General features: G+C 40.8%; 1 protein-coding gene across 1 annotated transcript; it reads right to left on the reverse strand.

Moving 5' to 3' along the window:
• Nucleotides 1–10355: 10355 nt before the first annotated feature.
• On the reverse strand, nt 10356–18486 carry urod (uroporphyrinogen decarboxylase). Its single transcript, XM_084368551.1, has 10 exons — nt 18308–18486; nt 16862–16974; nt 16583–16662; nt 15991–16053; nt 15354–15551; nt 15104–15265; nt 13725–13859; nt 13159–13259; nt 12489–12555; nt 10356–11546 (listed from the first exon to the last, which is right to left on the reverse strand). The coding sequence occupies exons 1-10, from the start codon at nt 18328–18330 to the stop codon at nt 11382–11384; spliced, it is 1107 nt and encodes a 368-aa protein (XP_084224677.1). The 5' UTR covers nt 18331–18486; the 3' UTR covers nt 10356–11381.
• Between the last annotated feature and the right edge of the window lie 712 nt (nt 18487–19198).

Here is a 19198-nt window from a genome sequence, read left to right on the forward strand (position 1 = left end):
CGAGGACTTTCTTTTTCAAGTATGTGTCGAACCAAGATTAATTTGGAAGTGATATTCTGTGTGTATGGCAACATGTTCTCACTTTCAACACGTCAAATACAGCAGCTTGATCACTGACACTCTACCTACCCCTCTAAACGGTTGTGGTTTGGTGAGGTTTAGGCTCCAGACTACTTGGTAAGGTTTAGAAGATCATACTTTGGGTTGAAGTTACTACGTTCAGTCTGGTAACTTACAGTTATACAAGGATGTTACTTACATAAGTTATGTCATTTACATATGTTAATTTACTTTCGAAACACTAAAAATCTCTCTTGGTCACAAATGGCCCAGTCTCTGGAAAGTTCAGTGAATGACCTGTTCAACCACCCTGACAGTGAACATATTCTCAAGTACTGTATATAACTATAGTATTGTGATACTTTCATTGAGAATTTACTTTGCAGTTCTTTTAAATATCAAATTAAAATCATACTAACTCCTAATCTGCTTGAATGAATTCAGTCGTAGTCTAAAGTAAAACATTGTCCTTTTGCTGCCTCACTAGAGCGACTAGCTAACATAAGATGCCAACACTACTGATAAGCTAACGTTAGATGCATTTTACAGTTAGCTCACCATCTACAATTCTCTTCATGTGTGGTGTGAAATCCAAAATGTGTCATTACATTACTTGTTAGAATGATCTGTTCAGCCCAGCTGGCCTGTTGGCACGGACTGTTGCCTGTGAATCTGAGTTACAGATGGAATATTACGTTTTCACCATTTTCAAACCATAATTCAAGGTTTAAAAAACAAGTTAAGCCGTGCTAGTACCCTTATAAGTGCTATTGTATGCAGGATTTTTTAATGAAATGTAGTATTTTTACAGTGTTGTATACTAGTTCATTCATGGTACATCTCAGTCATCCAGGTCATGTTCATTCTAAGTGCCATATCATAGGCAACTGGACTTGTTTCAGTTGGTCCGGTCCAGGTGGCTACGATATAGCACTTAGAATGAACATGACCTGGATGACTGAGATGTACCAGTTCATCCATCACCGAGAATATTGCGTGTAAACATTTAATTGAAATGATCTATGCAAATAGTATAGTAACATGTACTAAAGACTCATCTGTAATATGATCACGTCTTGCGCAAAATGCAGAAAAATCCATCTTTATGTCTTAGCAACTTGACCCAGTTGTGCATCAGAAGGCATCTCTGTATGTAGACTTTTTTCGTCTTATTAGGCATATTAATAAGTGTGTCAGTGTGCACAGTATGTTCTCAGCAGCTGCATACGGGTGCTTTGATGGCCTAAACTCTGAAACTGTTAACAACCCTCATTCACAGCAACACAGTGTGTTTCCCAGCTGGTGTAGCACAATCCTGCATTTTCAGCCCTCCAACCACCCAACATTAGTGATAAATGAAGCACAGGGAGGCTGATAGAGTTCCATCAATCTTTCACTCATTTGTCTCTTATCAGAATATTTCTCTTCTATCCCTCCTTCAACGCTTCATTCTCAGTCATTAGAGATTTCTGCAGAGCCATATGAGCAGACAATCAGGCCATCAAGAAGTGCTAAGTGTGCTCGTGACATTGTGTGTGTGTGTGCGTGTGTGTGTGTGTGTGAGTGTGTAAGTTTAAATCTAGATTGATTGGCTGATGGTAAATGAGCAGATTTATATTAATTATCCAGACAGATAGATGGAGAAGTGATTGCTATATGCTCAATCTTTTTCTCCTCTGTTGGCATTGCGTCCCCCAATCTCTCTCTCTCTCTCTCTCTCTCTCTCTCTCTCTCTCTCTCTCTCTCTCTGTTCTTAATCAACCCATCTGTCTACACAGGCCACGTGACAGCTTGTGTTATATGTGTGTAAACGCCATCGACCCAAAGTGTATTGTTTTGTGCTTGGAGTGTATTTTCTTCTGCTTTATGTGAATAACTACAGTGATTGCGTGTTGGGCTCCGAGTGCTACCAGTGTGCAGGTGACCTACAATCACTTATCTACCTGAACGCATCCTTTGTAGACACAGATGAAGCACTGACGGGACTGCTGCTGCTCTGCTAACGTACTGCTCCCTCTACGTCTCCTGCTTAGTCACAGCTCCAGGACGGATGGTGGAATAGTTTAGAATACCTTCCAGTGTGGCAGATCACAACAGCTTTTGCCTTCCGATGTCGTCGGACAACATACGAACTCATGTCTAGCACAGCTCGGCCCTCGGGGACAGTGAGAAGCTCGGATATCTGAGAGGTGCTAGAACCAATGCTCTTTTGCATTTAAGGAGCCAGTTACGGTGGATCAGGCACCTGATTAGTGTCCTTCTTGGACACCTGTCCAGAACACGCTGGATGGACTTTATAAGCTGTCTGGTTTGAGAACCCCATAGAACCTCCAGAGAAGCATCATATTTACCTTGCTTAGCCTTCTGCCACTGCAACACTGACCCTGCTATCAGAAAATAAATGGATGTTTCACGTCACCGAATAACAAGGACATCTGGTTACATAGATGTGGAATGTCCTTCGCAGTTCCATGCGTCATGTTTAGGTGGTGGTTTAGGCCTCTTTTGCCTCCCCATATCAGTCTGCTGAGCCCTTCCCTAACCTACATGATGGTACCTAACCTACCATCAGGAACTCAGATGTTTCCTTAAAAGGGCCGTTGAAAAACTAGTAAAGTCTTGGCCAGAATTGGATCACACTCCCCCTCACTTCCTTTACACTAGCTGGGGTGCATTTTACTGAGACGGTCACCACTCGGACCCCACTTTGTCCTCTCCAGGTGCTGAACCACCTGACGAGGACGCTCAATACCTGGTCCACCCTTGACATGGAGCTGGAGCTGGGCTGTCTCACCATGCCCCTGCTTGAAGAGTCTATGACTGCTCAACTGTGTCACTCCTTCACAATGAAGTAGCTTGGACTTCCACTGAATCCTTGCAAAAGGCTGAAGGCCAGTAAGCTGCAATGCCATCTGACAGTGGAATGAGAAGATGGTCCAGACATCCTTTGAGCATTGAGTGGCACAGCCCCAACCATGATTTCCAATTTGGAAAAATGGAACAGGAAATTGGCAGGCTGATGCTTTCGAGTCTTAGATTGCATTGACAGGTGTGGATGTTACCTATACTAGTGTTAAATACTTTAATACTGCTATACCAGCTAGAGACACAAGCTGCCATAGCATTTGACACAACTACTTCATTCACACTACCAAGCAGAGAGGAAGAGAAGACCCAAGACACGTAGAAGACAAATGACCCTTGTTTGAACAGAGTCGCTGTGATTGGCTAGCTCATCCTGATTGGCTGTTTGATTTAATATCGGAGCAGGGAGCTTCCAGATCTCTGACATTCAAAAATCCCTGAAAAGCAACCTCCACCGACTGTATGAATATTTTCACACACGGCCAAATCCTGGCAATATTCAGAAGTGATGCAAATGAGTGAGTCGTCTGGTGCAGGATGATCCCTCTTGCAGCCTGGTGGGTCACAGGGTTCAGAACACCAGGCTGACCGTGGCGGGATAGGAAGTTGTCATCAGCATAGAGGGACAGTCACAGCTGTCAGCGTCTGCATTAGGGAGAAGCAGCTCAAGGTCTTCAGAGTTTCAGTTTCTCCCTCCGCCTCCCTCCACAACGACTATGGTAATAATGCCTATCAGTCTCTGTCACAGCGGGCTGTGTGTGGATGTGTGCGTTCATTCATGCATGTGGTCATTGAAAGATATAGTGTGCGTGTGTGTGTGTGTGTGTGTGTGTGTGTGTGTTTGGGGGGCGGTCACTGATAAAGCGCTGATAGTGTCCATCCATGGCAGATGATGTACAGCCTGCTGTCTCTCCAGGCAGATTGGATTTTCAGGCCTGCTGATTTGCTGAGAGATGGAGCCTGGACCTCCTTCAAACACGAACACACACACTCTCTCACACACACACACACACACACACAAAGAGAGAGAGAGAGACCAACAACCCACATCCACCTGTTCAATCTCTGTGCACAAAATAAGCACATAAAAGCCCAAACACACACACACACACACAAACAGGCAAAAATACACGCAATGAAATGAGTCATGCACGTACACGCACGTGTGCAAACATGTACACAAGCAAGCACACACAGGAATACACACACTTATATATTATTCTCCTGCCAAAGCCTTTAAAGCAGCCATGTGGAAATTGATCTCCATTTCTAAAGAGCATAGATTCATTGTTACAACCTTCCCTCTCTCTCTCTCTCTCTCTCTCTCTCTCTCTCTCTCACTCACTCACACACACACACACACACACACACACACACACACACACACACACACACACACACACAGAGCCTGTCACTTTGTTCCCAGATGGTCCACTGACACACAGTCGCAGCCTCTTCAGTCTTACCTGTCGACAATCAGCGGTGATTTTTGTTCATTTGTCTCTGCTATTTACGCACTGGGAGGGAGGGGGCCACAAACAAAAGCTTTTGTGTGTTTGCGTGTGTTTGCGTGTGTGTGTGTGTCTGTTTATGGCACTACAGCAACACAAAGGAGAGAGATGAATGAAAGGCGGCTTTCATTTAAGGAAGAATTGCTTTTTCCCATCATCACCATTAATCCAGCTGCTGTGAGTGTGTTTTTGTATTTATTAATAACACCGGGCTCCACTTGCTTCTGCCCAGTCTTAATTATTTAGAGGCTTGTATTCAACATTTCATCTCTTCCTTCCATTTGAACTGAAGTGTTTAGCGGACAGATCAATAAAGGATCCACAGCGTTCAGCTGTTGTGGAAGTGCTCGGCTAACCTCAACCCGGAACTTTTTTCATTCTAGGGTTCAGATTTGAAGGCTGACAACGCTGTCATCAAATCCCATTGAAAAAACCAAAACTAACAATTAATATTAAATAAGCTATCACCTACAAGAACTGTGTGTGTGTTAAAAGCCTGATATGTCTTATTCCTCTGTGTCATTGAGCTCAATGTTTTCCAAAAACTATTAAAAACACATCAATGAGCCACACTGTTGCATCCAGGTACTACATTTGTATTCACACTTTGAAGTAAATTAAATGAGATTAAAACAAATTCTAACCTCAATTGAACCATGAAGGCCCTATTGAGATATGAATAAAAGAAAGCCTTTCCTGTTATTTGGTCAGTTTTACAGCTTTTATCCTTTAAAATTGACACTCAGCAACAATATATTTCAGCTTCACAGCAAAGAAGTGTTCCAGTGTTCTCCTAAACAACTGAAGTAGCTGGGGACTTGTTTTAAATATTCAGAAAAACAACCAAAAGCAAAATATAAAATGGTTCCATACACCTCGTCGGGCGTATTCCAAGTCTCCAGAAGCCCCAAGATTTGATAAGACATATTTAAACCGTCGACACGTGGTCGAGCTCACGCACCCACTTCAGACAGGGTTCATGCTGACACATTAGGTTTAGATTATGGCTTGAATAAGGGTGCAAATCACATCTTATCAAATCTAATTAGGATCTTGGGGCTTCTGGAGACTTAGATTACATTAGACAAGTTGTATGGAGTCTTTTTATGATTTTGGGGGGGTTGTTTTTTACATTTTAAAACAAGTCCCCATCTACTTCAAGAGAACACTGCAACTCTGTTTTGCTGTGAAGCTCCAGAAATGTTTTATGGACCATGAAACTTCCCCTGACTTTCCACCAGCATGGGGGTGAGTATTTAATTACTGAATTTTCATTTTTGGGTGAACCCCATTTACTCTTTTAAGTACTCTTTTGCCAAATATCAGTTTTAAAGGGTACAAGCCCTGTGAAATAGACTAATAATATGAACACTATCCCTTATCCATACTTAAAAAGGGCCATCTTTCCCATATACCCATCTATTCTTTAAAATAGCTTGATTACAATGAAAGAGATGATGACTCCTGGTGTTTACAGATCAGGTGTTACCTCTGTAATGACATTTTCCAACAGGCTGTGATGCAGCTAGAAATAAAAACAATTAATATGAAAAATGTAATTTCAGAAAAAAAGAAAAAATGTACATTTTGCCACTAAAGGTCAAACCAAGAGATGACTAACACCAGCAGAACTGAGCTCAGTCTCACATACTGGCGCTGACTGTTTGAAACCCCAGTGACAACAACAGTCTCCTTATTCTAACCTCGTGGCTGATGAAGAGGGATCCCCTGAAATCATAACCCCTCCCCGCCTCCCCAATCCGGTCACATGATGTTATGACTTTTGCTGGAATCCTTCACAACAACATCAGAAGCAACAACAACAGCCGGATTTACTGGAATCTGCTTATCTGACGTTCTTAGCTGCCTCACAGAGAAAAACACAATTTGGGATTAATTGATCCCTTTTGCCCCCCAGTTCTTCATGTAAAGAGCTTTTATGATGATTACAGTAATAATGCACATAATTTCATTTTAAGCCAAATTCTGTGTAATAAAGCTTTGTATTTACTCCAAATTTACTGGATTGTTAAATTCCCAAGGGGACAAAAGGCCTTGAAGTGCTGTGATTGGATGTTACTTCCTGCTCAGATTTTATCCAGCTTCTCATTGGTGGTTGTGATGGCAATTGCATGGTGTCATGAGTCCTGATTGGCGAAGATGATCCCTGACTTCTAGACCTCTGCCTGTCCTGAAATGACCTTTACACATGTACTGGTGCTTCCAAACAGTGTAAAGTAATGGCTGCACACCGCATGAGGTTAATAATCATGGTAAGGTTTTAAAAACCCCACTTTTTCAGTGTCCTCTTCCTGTTTTTTCCCCCCAGTGATGCTGCAGACGATATGAAAAGAGGTCCATTTTTGAAATTGGAAATTGTGGCTCCATGTGGAGTAAAGGACAAAACAGAGAGAACAGAGATTTTTAAAACGTAAAATGTAGCATACTGTAGGGTGTTCATGACCAAGACACGCCACAGCTCGTGAGACTGAGCGACTGAATGTTTAACCTTTGTAAACTGCTGGCAAAATATATTTTATTTGAATAGAATGAGAATAACAATGAACACAATGCTGCTCACAAGAGTTTTGACCATCATTCTGGCCACATTTGAATAGTCCACATGATGATGGTCTAGATTTAAAGGTTTTGTAAAAATATATCTTTGAAGGGGCAGACAACAATTCTGAAGGCAATCTAAAATGAAGCTGCAATTCAGCATTGAACTCCACACTTAAACTGGAATGTTTAAAGTTACACATTGAAATTAAAATGAATGCAGCAGCAGAACCAGAGATTCCACACGTTTTTCCTCCTTGTTAAAAGGAAGATCAGCAGGGAGAGCGGGTCGTCTAGTCATCAGAAGGGCGCTGGTTTGAATCGCCGGCTCCCCCAGCTGCATGTCGAAGTGTCCTTGAGCAAGATACTTAACCCCAAGTTGCTCCTGCCATCAGTGTATGAATGTGTGTGTGGATGGGTGAATGTGACAAGTGTTTTGAGCGGTTAGTAGACTGGAAAAGCGCTATAGAAATGCAAGACCATTTACCATCTACGTTACCCACAATGCAACTCACTGCAGAAAGTGCGCTGGGTGATTCGGTGCGTTATGCCAATGTAGCCTCCAGCAGAGATGAACAGCGGGCCAACTTCTTTCTAACTCCAAACCCTTACTTATACGTTTTCATTTTCAAACGTGTGGTCTTCAGCTTTAACTGACGCTACTTAAGTGACATCACTTGAGGCAGTTTGAGTTTCCTAAAATTCTTATTCTGTTTTATTTTATCATAAAAATCATCACTTTGACTTAATTCTTAGATTTTAGATGACTGCATGTCGTGGACAGTTACTTGAAACAAGGAGTGGTGTTGCTTACTGAGCACTGTTAACATTGTTACCATAACACATGGGCTTACCATCCATGACATCATCAATTAGCTTTGATCGAACATTTTAAAACCTTGAATATATTTCCTGTCTGTCTCCAGTTTTAAATGTTGCTAACGTGGAACAAGCCATGGAACCACCAGTGCAATCAGTCAAGATGAACCTGTTTATTTTCACCAGGCTTTTAAATTACTGGAGACTTGTGTTTCTTCTGGGCTCTTTTACAATAAAACAGTCTGAGAAGAGAAACCTGTCACTCTGGGGAAACTCCTCACAGCTCACATTTAGGATGTATCTTGTGACGAGGGGCTGAAAGTGGGCAGTGCTCGGCAGTGAAGCAGTGCAGTGATTTTAGGGTCTGATGCGTGACTTGTCTTGGAGCTGCTTCCAACAGCCTGGATAGAAACAGGATTACAACATTCACCTGTGGTGGTTATCACTCAGATTCAACCTCTGTGGTCTCAAGTGGCAGCAGCACATCGGTGTGAATTTCTAGTTTCTCAATCTTAAGCATCTGTAAATTAGCTCATTTAAGAATAAGAACAAACTTTGTACCTGCCTGGTACAGATCAATGTAGTTCTACCTAAACCAGAATCTATTATTATTAAATCTACATTTCAAAGATGTTTTCTTCGTTTACATATTTCTCTCCATTAATAACTTGTTGTTGGTAACTAGTACCCTCCTCTATTTTCTCCTTTCAAAGCGACATTGTGCTGTAGTGTTTAAGCTGTTTATTTATATAGACCTTCATTACAAAGCATTTCTCTGAGGACTTCAGACTGGATGATAAAACGGTGTTGAAGCACCTTCAGGCAGGACGCTGTCTCACTTCTGTCCCAGTTAAAGCCCCAGTCACTGTCACATTTCTGTCCCACTTACTGGGCCAGGCCTCAGCCTCGAGTCGGTTCCCTCAACACTGATGCATAAACCCTCAAAACAAAAAGGAAGTTTGTAAGTGGTGGTGTTTGGAATATGCTATGTATTCGGCACTTTCATCAGGCAAGTTCATCAGTGTCACAGGTTTCAATTCCTTAATGATGTGAGGTACACATCATCAAAACAAGAAGAGGGCAGTGCTATTTGTTGTTATTACAACACATCTGTTGTGCTGAGGAGCCAGACTTTTACATTCCGTGTCTGACCTGTCAAGCTTGTAATTTGTAATTTTTAATGTTTTTCTCTTCTTTTTGTTTATTAGTTTTCATAATTAAAAAAAGAAATATATATTCAGAAGTACAGAGAAAAAACAATGCACATTTTTAATCATAGAAGTAAGTTGTCAGTTTGATTTCCATAAATTCCCTCTGCCTAGGTTGAAACTTTGTAATGAAATAAGTATTTTTGTGTTGAGCAACAGATTCAACTAGTAAATGGGCAAAAACGCCTGCTAACAGAACGATCAAAGGGCCAGAATCAGTTTGAATCAGAAGCCAGTTTGTTTGTGGCCCCCGGGCTGCCAGTTGAGCAGGTCTGATCTAAACCAACAGTCTACAGCCAAGCTAGCAGGTCTGTCAGGCTTTACTCCAGGCACAGAGTCAGTACAAGCTAAATGCTAACGTCAGTATGCTAACATTTGCAAATGAGCACAAAAACACAAAGTGAGGCTGATGTGAGCGCCGCTACTTTTGTAGGTATTTAGCCATAAGCCAAACTGATATTCAGACTCGATGATGGCAACAGGAAGAAGCTAAAGCTGCTGTAAGCGTCACCAGACACAGCAGCAGACAGGAGGACCCTGCTGTCTGCAGACAGCTCCACCTCTTTATGGAGTTCGCTGTCCTGATTGGATAAAATGGCCAGGGATACCAGAAAATGTATTTTCTCTTTTACTCCATGAGCAGGGGGACGAGGAGGACTCTCTATAACAGTGATTACTGATAATTGTTTGCTGGAGCTATTTAATACTTATTTTAATTTAAAACAACCACCTACAGCAGCTTTAAATGGAAACAGCATGTGGGACTACTGCATACATAAGAAAAATAATATGAATGTTAGATGAAGCCATGTTGTGGCTCCAGAATGAGTTGCACAATCTGACAAACTTGAAAATGAAAACAAATGTGAGGGTGTGTAGTGAGAAAGAAGTGAGTCAACTAGACTCTCCTCATCTCTGCTGGAGGCTAACAGCTACATGCTACATTAGATTTCCAGTGTGATTTCCATTTGATTTTGACACTTTGCGGCACTCTTTTAAAGGATCACCGAGGTTATTACAATTCATCCTGATGGGAACATGAATGTCTGTACCATGCCAATCCATTTAAAAGCCGTTGAGCTATTTCAGTCTGGACCAGAGTGGTGGACCAACTGTTTGACTTTACCATCCCTACAGCCCACACTGCTTTGTGCAGAATAAAAGACAGGGTCAGTAATGATTACTCATGGCCCTTTTAGAACCTGCTCCATTAAAATGTCTGTCTGACTTTAAGGCCATAAGGAGGCATTACCGTCCTGCTCAAAGCCTACTGGCTGAATGGCAGTAGAAAAACAATCTAACCATTTAAAATAAAAAGAAACACAAATCTCACTACAAATCAAATCAATCTTTATTTAACAGGACAGAAGAAGCACCCAGGTACACACATTCATGGTTTTCAATATACTAAAAATCACATACAACCTCTCAGGATACTTGTGTGATAATGTGCTTCACTTCATAAGCCACTCTCTCCAGATTTAGGGAGAAAGACAAAAACAACATAAGGCAGCTCCTTTAACGACGAGCACATCTTAGAAGATTTTCTATCTGCGGGAGTAAAAATAAAACTCCTCATGCTGAGATCCAGCGGGAGGTTCTGCTCATTGTTAAGATGTAAGGTGGTGGATGATCAACTGCTGTGTGCTGACATTTTGCTTTAAAAATTGATTTTTATAACTGCAGTAGTGTGTCTCTTGCTGAAACTGTTTCGCCTCATCACCAGCTTTTCATTTTGACAAACAAGCTCCTTGTACTGATGACGAGCTCACTTGTGATTGAAGATGTTTTAAGCCATTAAGAGGTTAGAACGGTTTGTATTCATCTATTTGTATTTGTGAGAGCTAGAGAAAACATTATGGCGAGTTTGACTGGATGACAGAAAAATATTTTTTCATCTAGATGTCAAAGCTGTTCAGAGCATTTCTGAATAGATCAAATATTAATACAAATCCCACACGACTGAAAATGCATTTGAAACGTACATGTACTTGATAAATGATGTCATTTCTCTCCAATGGAAACAGTTAATCCACTCCTGGTCAGATCAACGCATTATAGACCTATAAACCTTGTCTCAGAAAAAAACCTGCATGTTTTTATCATAAAAATCTACACTGGATGAGGACGTTGTGAATTCATGTAAATGTACATGGAGATTTGGGTGTTTCAATGGCATTTGTTGATATCGGGTCAGTGGTGTTTTTTTATTTTTCCTGTTGGAGTGGACTGAAAACAAATGTGAAGATGGACATTTTTTCCTTTTGGCGTTTCACAGTTTTTAATAAAATAATGCATTATTGTACACGTTTTCAATCACGATCATCAGCATTGTTGGCTTACACAGACACATCCCTCTTTACGACTGTTTGTTCATCTGTTTAGAGTGTTGGTGCACGGCTTCGACGAAGGCGCCCACGTTCTCCGGGTCCATGTCGGGGTAAAGGCCGTGACCCAGGTTGGCGATGTAGCCCCTGGTGCCAAAACCCTCCAACATCTTCTTCACGATGTCTGAAATGCGCTCCTGAAGGAGGACGACAGGGAAGGAGAGGGGGGAAAAGTTGAGGATCGACTTTCAGATCCGTCATGGTTCGGCTACGCCTGTGGTATCTTTCTCAGCCAGATATACTTTGCTCAAACTGGGTCAGAGGAGGAACAAGAAGTTCTGGTGAAGAGTTATGAATTACCATATGGTGTGTAAACAAAAGTTTGTTAGAATGAATTACGTGAAATATATGAATGGAAACGCAGTGGAATGAAAAAATAAATTCACAGCATGTGAGCGCTGGGTGCTGAAAATAGCAGTTCTGTTATTTTCCGTTCTCTCCTTGCCATTTTATACAAAATTGTGCTCTGGCACCCTCACTGTCAACCAGCGAATGACACACTAATCCACTGACATGACGGAGGTCGGAGGGTAGCCTCGTCTATGTGACTGCAAATGACCACCTAGCTTTAGCGAGACTTTCCTGAAACATGCTCCTCCTCATGAACAGGTGGTAATAGTCAGACTGAAAGGAGAGATTTGAGAAGTTTGTTCAGTTAAGAGAGTTTAGTGAGACTGACTCTGGTGAAACATTTGTATGAACAAACTTGTATGATGGTCAAATATCAGTGCCACTGATATCCCTTTTTATTTGTACTGCAGTACGAGTATTATGGTTGTGAATAAGAGAGAGAGAGAGAGACTACGATAATGACCTCCATTTTTAAAATTCTACTTATAACCCATTTTATTCTACAGTATATGTTAAATGTATTCGTTTTACTCTGTTATGACCTTGTTAAGGAGACTGTTGTGTTACTGGGATTTAGTAGGAAGGTTTTTGTCAATGCTTGAAGGTGTTTTGTCCTTTCAAAAATGGACAAAAGTCAATAGAGACAGTTTTGAACACAAAAAATAGATTAAAAATAGAGGGGGGAGTGAAGTTTCATGTCCACGTGAGAGCCTAAGAGTGAAGGTTACCTTTGGAGAGTAGAGAGCACAAGGGTCCATGTTTCCCTGCAGGCTGACCTTCCCTCCTGTGCGCTCCCTGAACACACACAGACACACAACACAGGACACACAGGGTAATCCTTTAACCAACAGGTTAAGTATTTGATGAGTGGAGCAGGAAACACAGACGTTTGTTGACTCAAATCGTTCACCGAGTGACAAACCAGGGACGAGGGAGAGGTCACTAATGGTTAACCTGCTCCTCAGGACACACAGCAGTACGCCTCATGATTAGTGCTACGCTGCTGCACATTACTGGATACATCCCTGTAGTCGTATTCGATTTAGCTTGGAGCTCATTTTCTGCAGTCTGACCATGACAGTGGATTTTGAGGCTGTATCTGCTTCTGACTAAGGAGATTCTTGTATTGATTGTTTCTATTCCTGCTCACATTCCAGAGATATCTCAGCGCTCTAAATCTGACTAACTACAACCGGAGGAGCCAGCTCTGGCTGAGACAGATTTTACAAATAGCTAATGGGCTGACGTGGCATATTTAACACAGAGTTCAGTGCAGATTTTAAAAAATCTAGCACTTGAAGTAGAAGGTGCAGGTTGTATTTAGATGTTTAGCTGATTTTATTTTGTGTTTTTCTTCTTCTTTCTTCTTCTGTGTGTGTGTGTGTGTGTGTGTGTTACCTTGCTGATCGTGGGTCAATGGTCCAGTCCAGTCCAACCACCTCGTAATAAGACTGAGACAGATCCTCTAAACCGTAGTGAGCATCCTTTGCAAACACGATCTAGAAGACACACGGGCAAAAAAAAGTATAACAGGCAGATTTTCAAAGCAAATTCTGGACAGATGATCAGGAACCATTTTCGGTGAAATGCTGCCATCTTCTGGTAATCAAACAGAGCAGCTCTTTATATCAGACCAGATGGATCCTTAATGATCCCTCCTGGGAAGCAGTGTTGTTGAAGCAACAGAGTCATGATAAGAATAGAACAGAGTATCGAAACTAATATAGAAAGTAATTATAACAGGAGAACAAACAGAAAAATACGGCAGGAAAATAAATAAGTAGCGTTGCGGTTGACTTGCTTTCAGTTTAGATGATGTGCACGTGTACATCATTAGCTATTGATACTGTCAAGAACAACAGATGCAGATATATGAGACATTCTGTGTGTCAATTTGTGTGTTTGGTGTGGATCTGGGTACATTTAAATATCTGGAAGTGTTTATTTGTGCAGTTGTCTCTCACCATGGGGACATCCTGTCCTGCCTCCTTGAGTTTATCTTTGACACGGCGAGCGATGTCTAGCAGGTAAGGCAGAGAAAACTCTTTAAACTCCACTGGCCCCAGAATACCAGCGTGGGACTCGAACACTTGCAGAGCCTGGACAACACACAAGGATTAGGGTTTCTTAAAACCTGCAATAACTCATTTTGGCCCAACACTGATATATAATAGCATTATGAAGTTGATAGCCAGTTTGCAAACAGTTAGCCAGTGTAAAATCCCAGTAGACTTTATTTAGATCCATCTTAGAATGCATGTCCAATACTGACTCTCTCTCTGTCTGGGTCTCTTCTTTGCTGAAAAGAGTGGCTTGTTGCGTTTAATACTAGTGCTGATACAAGTGCAGACACTGAACCAATCACTTGAAAGACACTGAAACACAAAAGAGCTGAGAGAAGCTGCTAATTCAGGTCATACTTCTATTCATTTATATTCCACATTGTCATTTGATCCATTGCTAATACAAAGATGTTGATTAGCTTGGCTTTAAAATTATCTAAATGAAACCAGTTGAGTGTTTTGTAAAGGGAGACCTGATCAACATATCTAACAGCATTATCTTTGTCATGACAGAACAAAAACTAAAAAGACCTGAGAACAAAGAGCAAAAAAAGAAAAACCTACTGAGAGTCAGCCTATTCCAGTTTTTGGTTTGTTATTCCCTATTTTACATACGTCATTCAATGATCAGCAGGATAAACGATGCAGTGTTTACATCACCAGTTGAGTTAATCAATATGTTGTAATTTCAGGTTCCAAATCATGTTATGATGCTGCAGAGAGCTAAATATCATTTTCTCACACTGCTGTCGGTGAAGGTGAGAGGGCAAAGACCCATCAGCAGACAGGATGCTTGACACCTTGCAAGGAGCTCAACGTAGGTAAAGACACTGACTCTCTAAAGCCACCCTGCAGCCCCATGTACTGAAACTGCAGTAATAAAGGCACACTCTACTGGTGTGACTGTCTAGACTTTGTGTAACAATCCAGGCTGTGCTCAACCTTGAATTTGAACTGAAATTGCTCCCTCAACCAGATTTAATGCTGATACTGAGAGGCAGGTTGTGTGTGTGCAGGAGCTGCCACAATCAGCAAATAGTATTTATGTCTCGGATAAACTCGGATATACTTGACACAATATGTCTTATACTGAATCAATGAGGTCTTATTGTTGATATAGTATATCCACTATCAGCTGCCCACATATGAAAAACAGCAGACTCTTCTGTTTGACTGATTATGTATCAAAAAAGCAGTTTAAGGCATTAAGTTGAATTTGGTGGTGCAAGATAATAAAAAATGATAAACGTGTCCAGAGATTTGAAGGCGGGCGGTCTAACCTGAGCTCCGGCTGCCACCTGCCCCAGCAGATACTCCACTATCACATCTGTCAGCATCTTCAGCAGCATGTGGCTGGCCTCAGGGTGCCGGTACAGCCAACGCTTCGCCTTAGAGTGGGTGTTGGAGCCTCCGCCTTCTATCATGTAGGACATGAGTGTCCACTGTGGAGGGAATCACAATACAATTTATTACATCACGTCTGTGCGTGCTCTCTTCTACATCTTTAAACGTGTCTGTATCATCTCTAACCGGAGCTCCTGTGAATCCGATGAGCGGCACTTTGCCCTCTATCTTGTGTCTGGTCAGTGTGATGGCTTTGAAGACGTAGCCCAGCTCTTTGTCCACGTCCACTTTGGCCTGCAGACGCTGCAGGTCCTCTGGCTCCTTCAATGGATCCGGGAATGTAGGACCTTTACCTGGCACCATCTGGACGTCCATACCCAGGGCCTGGAGGGGGGAATGAAAGAAAGAATAGAGATGCACAGAAAACTTGACAGAAAGCAGGAACTTGATACAGATGGAAAGATATATTGCATTTATATAATTATTATATATTAAATTTACATATATTTCTAATTAATTTTTGGAAATATATCAAAGAAAAATCCTTATTCTCTTCTGTTCAGAGTCTTCTTCCACCCTCACATCCATGCAGCAAAGTAGTGGCCCGGCAGCCAGTAACAGAACATTATTTTGAAATTACCCAAACTACCAAACCCAGCTATATATTCCTAATGACAATCGCATTACATACATGGTTTTATATGGCTGATTCTAACATCAATTATCTCATCACTTACGCTGAAACAGAAGTTAATTAACACTGGGGAAAAATAGAAGAAAAACAACAAAACAAGCCAACAGACAAACACACCAACACACTTACCTGTGGGATAACCAGGATGTCAGAGAAGATGATGGCTGCATCGAAGGGAAAACGTCTCAGAGGCTGCAAGTGGAAAAAAAGAGACATTAAGAAAACTTGTGGTTACAGTATGTGGATTTGGTTTGTAGTAAGTAGATTATCACACCATCGTCTCAATGCAATATACTGTAACACTGATAGTATCTTAAAACTGAATCAATGTAGTCAGTGTTTTAAACACATTTTTAGTGGTTATGAGCATGTTGGTGCTTCTCTTTTCAAGCTGATAAAAATACATTTTGGCGCATTCCATCAAAATGGGTTCACTGTGATGCAACTGAAATCTGCCCTTTTAGACAAAATCAAACAGAAGTAAATTATGGAGTATATTTCTTAATTCCACTGGTTGTCGCTGTCTTTCTGTTTTTAGTTCAATATTTGTCTTAAATTTCAGTACTTAAATCAATCTCATTTGATTTGCAATAGGTATGTGCATGTAAAAAAAACAAACCATGTTCTTCTTACACTGAGCATTGACACAAACAGTCTAAAAACTTGTTTTTACATCGCTGATATTAGAACTGCTATAGTAAGTTTGAAAGCACTGATATACCTGCAGAGTGAGCTCACAGCAGGCCTCTGGTGAGCGACATGTCTCAAAGAAGTCCCTCCCTGCTCTGGACTCACGGAACTCTGAAAATTAGATTCAGCAAAACATTAATGTGTTCATGATGTCTCAAATATCTAAATGTTCATACTCAAAATCAATGATCACAATCGTACCTTTCAAGGGCAGTTAGTAATGCAAAGACAGTCTTTGAACATAGTTAAAGGAGAGAAAATTGTCTTTAAGGAAATACCATATAAAGAAGCACCGACATGATCACAGTACCTGGCAGGTATCTTCCAGCCTGTCTCATACACCACACAGGGACATGCTCAGTTTCTTCCCCTCGTGCTGCTCGCAGGAATGTGTCATTCAGGAGCTGGGGGAAGTCCTTGGGGCTGTATTGAAACACAAAAACCTCATCAGTCTTTTCTCTCTCTAACCTAGTACCTTCAGTCCCTGTACACATGAAAAGTTCAGTGTTGTTAATGTTTCCTTAAAGACACAGGGATGTGACTCTACTCTTGGTGGACAATAAGTCACAGTCAGTGTTCCTATTGACTCCAATCAGTTCTATCACCACACCAAGGGTACATTATTAAGATTAATCTTAGAACAATCTGATACAATTTGATACAGATTATGGCTCTAACGTATATGCAACAAGGACACTCAATCCAACCTCCACTGGCAATCCAAATTCAAACACAGTTGCCCTTTGTCTGAATTTGGTTGTGGTGGCAGCGTCCCAATCACTATAGCCCGAGGGCTACAATATGGTAACAAGCTACTGTTATCTAACACACAGGCATGTCCCACCCTCTCCACAGCAATCATATTAGACATCCAGCTGCAGAGTGATTATGAGAGATAACACTTGCTGCTCTCTTATCGTCTTCCAGCAGTAGAAAACGGTTGAATGAAAGGCTGCTTTGAACGCATCATTGATGCATCACAACCTGACTGGAACTCAAACTTTGACATAAATTTAAAAGTGACCAATGCAGATGACCGAAGCCTCCGAACAATTTACTGTAGCTTTAGCTCAGGTTACTCTTAAAATGGTTATATGGCACACTTTTACAATCGTAGAAATGATATCTCTCTATATATACTACTACTACTCTATAATACATAAACATATAACTCTTCACTCAATGGAAAATGCAATAATAGCAACTGGGATAACTCAGGAAGAGCTGTAACACACTTTGTATTCTTCTTTCATCATCTTAATTATATGAACTAAAACAATAGAAGTTATTCATACCTGTGGTCTTACTAAGATGCACTGTGGAGGTTAAGCCAAATCAAACAAAACTTTAACAATTAGATTGACATTTTAGAACTAAACACTACTCTTTAATCACTTATCTGAATGCCGAATTTGTCAGAAGATTCAAATGATTTGCTCAAGCTCATAATACATCCTGCACAGGGAGTGCACCTCTAACTGTGAGGTAGAGAACATTAAACTGCTGCTTTTCTGAATGAGAGTTCGCCACAAAAGAAGAAGCTGTGCTTATCAAGGTTAGTACGTAGCATTACTGACCAGTACATGTTAATATTTAGTTGTGGTTATAGATGCTAGACTCAATTCATGCTGTATGAAGAAATGTTTTCATAAGAATGACACAGGCAAGTTTCATAACATCATTCTGCCAGCCAAAAATGCTAGCGCTAACCTTAATGTAGTTCTGTGTGTTTTAAGCTAACAACAGAGGTACTTACAGGATTAAACCGTCCTTGCTCATGTCGGCAGGGCTGAAGAGATGTCAGGCTTCCTCAGACGCTCCTCTGTCTCTGTCTGGAGATGTCAGTTGCGACCTGCAGCTCCTCAACTGTCATTAAAACCTGTCTGGTGAACTGCGACTACACTCCGTGGCTGCAGGGCGCGGCCATCTTGGAAGACCATGTGACCAAACCAGGAAACGAGCCGTGGATTCAAAGTAAAGTACGAGTTTCTTTTTCTTTCTTTCTTTCTTTCTTTCTTTCTTTCTTTCTTTCTTTCGTTGTATTCCCCCTTTCTCCTTTTATTTAAAAACATGTATTGATGTATTTCAACAAACTATTAATTTGAAGTTTTCTTTTTCTTTACATATTTAAACAATATTAGACTGTTAAATATAATGTATTATTTCTGTATGGTTCAAGTAACAACATGATTAATGAACATGCCCATACCTCATGCTGACAGCTTGGCCCTTCTCCTCCTCTTGATCGTGACCATTGTTTGGTAACTGATAATACATGTTTTTTACATGATAATACATGAATTTTATACAATGAATTCTGAATACAATGTGAAAATACTAAATTATTTCAAAAGCAAATGCAAGTAATCTTTCTTTAAGGTGTAGTACTTCTTGGTCTTTATAGTTCTCTAATGTCACTGCGATTATCTTCCAATTGAAGGTGCACTATGTAGTTTGTATCTTCATTGACTGATTTTTTTTAATGCCTAATTAAACTAAATAAATAAACTGTAAGTTTTTAGGACTGAATAGACTGAATAAACAAATTGACCCTAAAGGACAGCACAATTTCATACTGTTTTACTTTGTTTATATATTTGGCAGACCATACCACCATTCTAGCTTCAAACAGTGTTCTGGGGACCTT

This window comes from Pagrus pagrus (genome assembly GCF_965226575.1).
Source record: "Pagrus pagrus genome assembly, chromosome: 12".
Taxonomy (NCBI): Eukaryota; Metazoa; Chordata; class Actinopteri; order Spariformes; family Sparidae; genus Pagrus; species Pagrus pagrus.

Coding starts and splice junctions, on each gene's coding strand:
- urod (XM_084368551.1), bottom strand. CDS start 18,330: ATGAGCAAGGACGGTTTAATCCT. Junction 16,975..18,307: donor AGCAAGGACGGTTTAATCCT/GTAAGTACCTCT, acceptor GTTTCAATACAG/CCCCAAGGACTTCCCCCAGC. Junction 15,266..15,353: donor TCGGATTCACAGGAGCTCCG/GTTAGAGATGAT, acceptor TTCCCTCCACAG/TGGACACTCATGTCCTACAT.